The following is a 5,478-nucleotide window of genomic DNA, read 5'->3' as shown; positions in this document are numbered from 1 at the left end:
ACAATGCTTTTCATCCCTGTTGACAAAAATGAGCCTGTTGAGTCATAATGGAGTGATATCCACACAAATAGACTCCCTGGGACTTGAGAGAGCCCTGTATTGTGCTTTCTGGGGTGAAGGTGGGGGCACCGGGGGAGGGAGAGCGCTCATTCAGTTGATTCAAGAAAAACAGAGGAGGAGACACATGACCATGAACTCCACAAGGCTGAGGTACTGAGTCTCGTTTTCTTGGCTGCTGTCTGGCGTGCCTTGTGAGGTACAGAGGAGAGCTTGGCCAGGGGTCCCCATTGCTTTCCCCTCTCAACGGGGCAGCTGACCTCCCCCCTTCCTGCAGGACATGAAGGCACAGCGTGTTTCCCTCTGGCTCGTGGCTGCTATGTTCTTCCTGTGCTCAGTGCACACCCGAGGTCTGAGAAGGTGTCTGATCTCCATGGACATACACCATATAGAAGAGACTTTCCAGGAAATCAAAAAAACCATCGTGAGTATGGGTTCAGGGTGAAGGTGTGGGCAAGGGAGCGTGTCTTACCTTCCATCTTCATTTGAAGAGCAAGTTCCTTTTCATTATCCTTTGATTCTCAGGGGGACACGGAGTACTCATGGCTTGTGTCTGTCCTTATGTTTCCCTCCATAGCAAGCTAAGGACACCTTCCAAAATGTCACCATCCTGTCCACACCAGAGACCCTGCATAGCATCAAGGTATTGGCTTGGATCTGCTCTTTCTGTATTTTTATTTTTATGGTGAAATGTCCCTGGGCTGAGAGAGAAATCTCCACTCTGTCTTCTTCTCCTTCTCCAATCTCTACTTTCTAAATATGCCCGGTTTCTTATTTGCCAGCTGATGTGTTCATGCACACTTGTGTCTCAGGGACTTGGAAACCCCTAGGATGGACCCGAGAAGTGCCACTTATCTATAGAGGGATTTTGGGGTGCCACATGCTCAAATGTGACAGGTTGTCTGTGGGTCAGGATGATTCTGGAAGTTTTCACGGGGGAGCCAAGAAAATGAACAGTGACTTAAAAACTGAGTTGGCTCTGGGTCAGTGGATAAAGGAGGAAGGAGTCTGGAGATCAGGGAGAATGTGTGTGAGATCAGTGAATGTGTATTAGGGGACAGTGAGGCAACCAGACCAGGCTTGTGGCATGAGGGTCGGGCAGGTGAGTGAGGTGAGGGTAAGAGGAGGAAGTAGAAAAATACACTGAAGTCATTTTACTAAGAGCTTCAAAGCCAGGCTGAGCCTTGACCTTGTAATACAGCAATAAGGGGTCCTGCAGGTTCTCGAGCCAAAGACGGTATGACCCACAGCATCTTTCAGAAAGACTGTCTGGTGATGTTCCTTACAATAGAAAATGTGAGGCCAAAAGGCAGTAAAGAGATATTCCAACTCTCCAAATGAGAGGTGTTGGGTGTGTTACGAAGCAGTTAGGCTTACAAGGCGAGAATTCACTTTATAGAATGCAGTCACTGAGAAGCACCCTTAAAAATGAGCTCCTCCAGTCCTTGTAAGCATTGTAGAAAGATTCAGGTTGTTTTTTGTTGTTGTTGTTTGTTTGTTTGTTTTTCCAGATATTTATCTGCCAGAGTGTGCAAGATAGTTGCAATGAGTTACTCTTTCTTTTTCTTTTGGCTTCTCTGAGCGAGATAATTCTTCTAGGCAGTATTGGGCCTGATCTATTCGTAGGAAATAGATGTAGCCACTTACTAAATACTATTCCAGCCCGCTGTATGAGAGACTCACAGGATAGCACAGTGGGAAGGGACCCAGGGGGCTACCTATTCCAAAGCCATCATTTTCAAATGAGCAAATCGCTAGCTTGGGAGAGAAAATGACCAGTCAATGGTTGAGCCAGTGGCTGATCCCAAGCTCCCTCTGTCTCCAGATTCTTTCTCCTCTCTAGATCCAGAAATAGCTGATGGGGCAGGAGAGTCAATGAGGAGGCAGGTTTTTATCCATTTCTCCCTCCCCTCCCCTGCTCCCTGATAAAACAAAGGTGTTTCGCTTTTTTGCTCCTTTGGTTAAGGGAACCAGCAGGAGAGAACAAGGAGAAGGGTTTTGCCATTGAGGAAAAGCTGCCTGTGGGGTCAAGGAGGCTTTGCTGCTTTAATGTTAATGAAGATGGACGCCCTGTCCCACTCATGCTTCATACTTTATACCCCTCCTTCTCAGCCTGCGCTATAAACCTCCTGCCAGGCAACTCATTGGCTCTCAACGCAGGGTGTAAATTGCTAGAAGGAAATTCAGCCCTGCCAACTGCTGAGCTGTATCCTGGGAATTCAAGCACGCCCCCCTCCCCGGCCGCCCCTTAGAGACACAGACACCCTGCCAGCTGCAGACCCACCCAGAAGTACACGTTCCTACAGCTGTCAGTTTCCATTCTTGCAAATCTTTGCTCCATTCAAAGGATCCCTGCAGTTTAAACAGGACAGATCGGGGTGGTGGGGGGAGCAGAGCAGAGAGGGCAGGATAAATGCGATGTCATTACGGTGCAAGCAATTGTGCCCAGCACACACCGGGTGTGCAAGAGCTCCTGATACGTATACACGGGAATTTGTGCAATGTTGATGGGTGGGAGCGGGTACGGAGGGGCGGACCACAGCACAGCAGAAGGAAGTACTTTTCCAGAAAGCTGCTCAGATGTGGATCCTTTCAAAAGGGAGACACCAAATTCCTGCAAGGGTTTAAGCTGAAGTGAGTGATGGCGTGTGGGGATGCTGTAGAGAGGGTTCTAGTCTGTGACTGGGCTCATTGCTTGCTGTTATATTTCCTGGCCATAAAAAAAAAAAAAACAAAAACGAAAGAAAGAAAGAAAGGGCAATCTCTCCTTGGTGCTTTCATCATAAGTAGCTTTGATGTGGTGAGAGGACACGGATACTCTGAGACCAACATGAATTTATAAAACTGACCTTTAGCTATTTTGTTCCTTGATGCCCTTACTCAGATAGGCTGCTTTGGTCTCTGAGATGGTAAGAGAAGATAGTCGCTGGGGCTTTCTCTAACCTGTGTCTGTAGCCCTTAGACGTATGCTGTATGACCAAGAACCTCCTGGCATTTTACGTGGACAAGGTATTCAAGGACCATCAGGAGCGGAACCCTCAGATCTTGAGAAAAATCAGCAGCATTGCCAACTCTTTCCTCTATATGAAGAAGGCTCTGCAACGATGTGTGAGTGACCACCTCAGGACTCTCTGTTCCCCCACGGCCCCAGGGAGGGTCCAGGACATGCTGATCCCGCTTGGCTTGTTGTAGTAGTTCCTAGACTCAAGGGAAATCCCCTGCCCTATCATCCAGGGGAGAACCATCCAGAACCTCCTCCTTAGGGCTTCCTTCCGGCTGATTCCTCAGCAGATCCCATTTCCTCATGGATAATCCTCCTGGGGTGACCTTCTGTCAAAGTATTCCTTCAGCGACCTCAGTGCTGGCCTGTGACAGAGGCACGCCCAGGCGCCCAGGCTTATCATACGACTCTCTCTAGTTTCTTTGTCCGTGGCCCTTTGGGGTTTCCATACCCATGGACCTCTGGGTTGCTCCATCCTATAATCTGTCCCTGAGGGTTGTCTATAAATTCATTGTGCTCTATTAGAAACAAACACCAGAAATGAAACCAAACCCAAACAAACCCACAAGAACTTAGACCAGGAGAAACCCCGGGTTCCAGCCCCGACCCTGCCACAGTGTGACTTTGTGGCGAATTCTCTCCCCTTTCTGTGCCTTGGATTCTAAAGTTGTCAGAAGAAGTCATGACCCCTGCCGTACTTACCTTAAGATTCATTTAATCAGTTATTTAATTCACTAATCCAGTAAATAACTTAGTGCCTAATGGGGTGCTGCATTCACCAGGTGGTGACGAGGCAGATTTGTCCCCCACTTTCCTGGCCCTTCCAGTCGGGCGAGCTGCAAACCCAGAAAAGCCCTGGTCAAACACAGGGTGACTCTGTCAACAGACTCTTGTCCCGCTCGCTGCTCCAACCCGAGCTGACCCTCCTGAGCCACCTGGGGCAGAAAAGGCGGGCCGGGTGGGAAGGTCCTCTGATGGCTCCTTCCTCCACTGGATCTCAGCAGGAGCAGAGGCAGTGTCACTGCAGGGATGAAGCCACCAATGCCACCAGAATCATCCATGACAACTATGATCAGGTAAGGGTAGGCAGGGGGAGATGCGGAAGACGGAGACGGGCCGTGGGACCCTGATGGAGAGTGTGCCAACCCTTTTGCCTCCTCTCCATGCAGAGTTGCTTGTTCCCTTGTCGTGTTCATTGCTGGTCTTCCCAATTCTGTGTGTCCGCAAGGAATGTGTTGGTCTTAGCCCCTTGACTAATTTCCTGGGCTCCCCTTCTCAACCCCCACCATTTCTTCTGCCTTTACATATCAGAACTAATGAATCAGAACTAAATATTGAGGGAAAGCACGCACACCATTTCAGATGGGGGTGACACAGAGGGAGCCAAATCCTCAATGAACACATTACCTGCTAGGCGTCACTGTGGTCGGAAACCGCCACCAGCATTCTGTGGGCTGATGGAGAACAGTGCTTCTCCCGCACATGCAAGAGAGAATGCACACCTCATCTAGAGGTAGAGCAGAACTGGTGCTTCGCACATGCGTCCTTTGGAGACTTGGCCAAAATAAAATGCAGGTTCTGATGTAGTAGGTATGGAACGAGGCCTGAGAGTCTGCATTTCAACCACACTCCCAACCGATGTCAGTGCTTTAAGAAGGCAGGAGGTGGGAGTCTGGTCATGGCCATGCTGTGTTTGGAGAGGCTGCCCAGCATCAGTTATAACTGGCTAAGACTCGTACTGTTCTTGCCATGGACCAGCTGTTCTCCCAAGCGCGCTGCAGATATCAGCACACGTGTTCCTCACAGCGATGCTACGAGCCAGTATCTGCATTTGACAAACTAAGAAACGAGGGACAACAATTTGGGTTTCCTGTTAGAAAAATAATCTAGGGTACCTAGGCTCCGCCAATATAATGGATGGGTAAAAGGAAAACCTCCTGATGACTGGAACATGGGGAAAGATTTGAAAACAATCACAGGGTCCAGAAAGGCAGGTTCTTGTGATGATTTGCCTGGTTTCAGCTGGAGGTCCGGTCTGCCGCCATTAAGTCGCTGGGAGAGCTTGACGTCTTTCTAGCCTGGATTGACAAGAATCATCAAGGACCTTCTGCGGCCTGAAGACCAGGAAGCTAACACCCGGGATGAGGGGGTATGGGAGGGGTGTGGGTTGGGACAGCCCCTGTAAGGCTGCCGGAGGGGAGGGAGATGGGGAAGACCCCGTTTTATGCAGATGAGGGAATTCCGCAGAAACCTCTTTCCGCTTTGGAATTCTTTCCTGTGAGGCTGGGGTATTGCAGGGGAAAATTTAGGTTTGGACAGATATCTCCCAGTGGGGCTGCAAGCCGCCCTGGCTGGGCCCAGGCTGCCTGAAAGCAGCCAAATAGTCTGCTGTCATATTTATAATAAACCGACCTGTGGGA

The 5,478-nt window shown here is 49.5% G+C and overlaps 1 protein-coding gene across 1 annotated transcript; it reads left to right on the top strand.

Annotated features, from left to right (window-relative positions):
• Window positions 1-337: 337 nt before the first annotated feature.
• On the top strand, window positions 338-5,176 carry IL19 (interleukin 19). The gene is made up of 5 exons (XM_059414059.1): window positions 338-481; window positions 635-700; window positions 3,013-3,165; window positions 4,060-4,134; window positions 5,081-5,176. Exons 1-5 carry the CDS (start codon window positions 338-340, stop codon window positions 5,174-5,176), a joined length of 534 nt encoding a protein of 177 aa, XP_059270042.1.
• The last annotated feature ends 302 nt before the right edge of the window (window positions 5,177-5,478 follow it).

This window comes from Mustela nigripes, chromosome 10 (genome assembly GCF_022355385.1).
Source record: "Mustela nigripes isolate SB6536 chromosome 10, MUSNIG.SB6536, whole genome shotgun sequence".
NCBI classification, from domain to species: Eukaryota; Metazoa; Chordata; class Mammalia; order Carnivora; family Mustelidae; genus Mustela; species Mustela nigripes.
This window is presented reverse-complemented; position numbering and strand designations above follow the sequence as displayed.

Bases quoted from the DNA above. Each gene is read 5' to 3' on its own strand.
- IL19 (XM_059414059.1), top strand. From the start codon at position 338: ATGAAGGCACAGCGTGTTTCCCTCTGGCTCGTGGCTGCTATGTTCTTC. The intron at 482-634 runs GTGAGTATGGGT...TTCCCTCCATAG, and splicing joins AGGAAATCAAAAAAACCATC to CAAGCTAAGGACACCTTCCA. The intron at 3,166-4,059 runs GTGAGTGACCAC...ACTGGATCTCAG, and splicing joins AGAAGGCTCTGCAACGATGT to CAGGAGCAGAGGCAGTGTCA.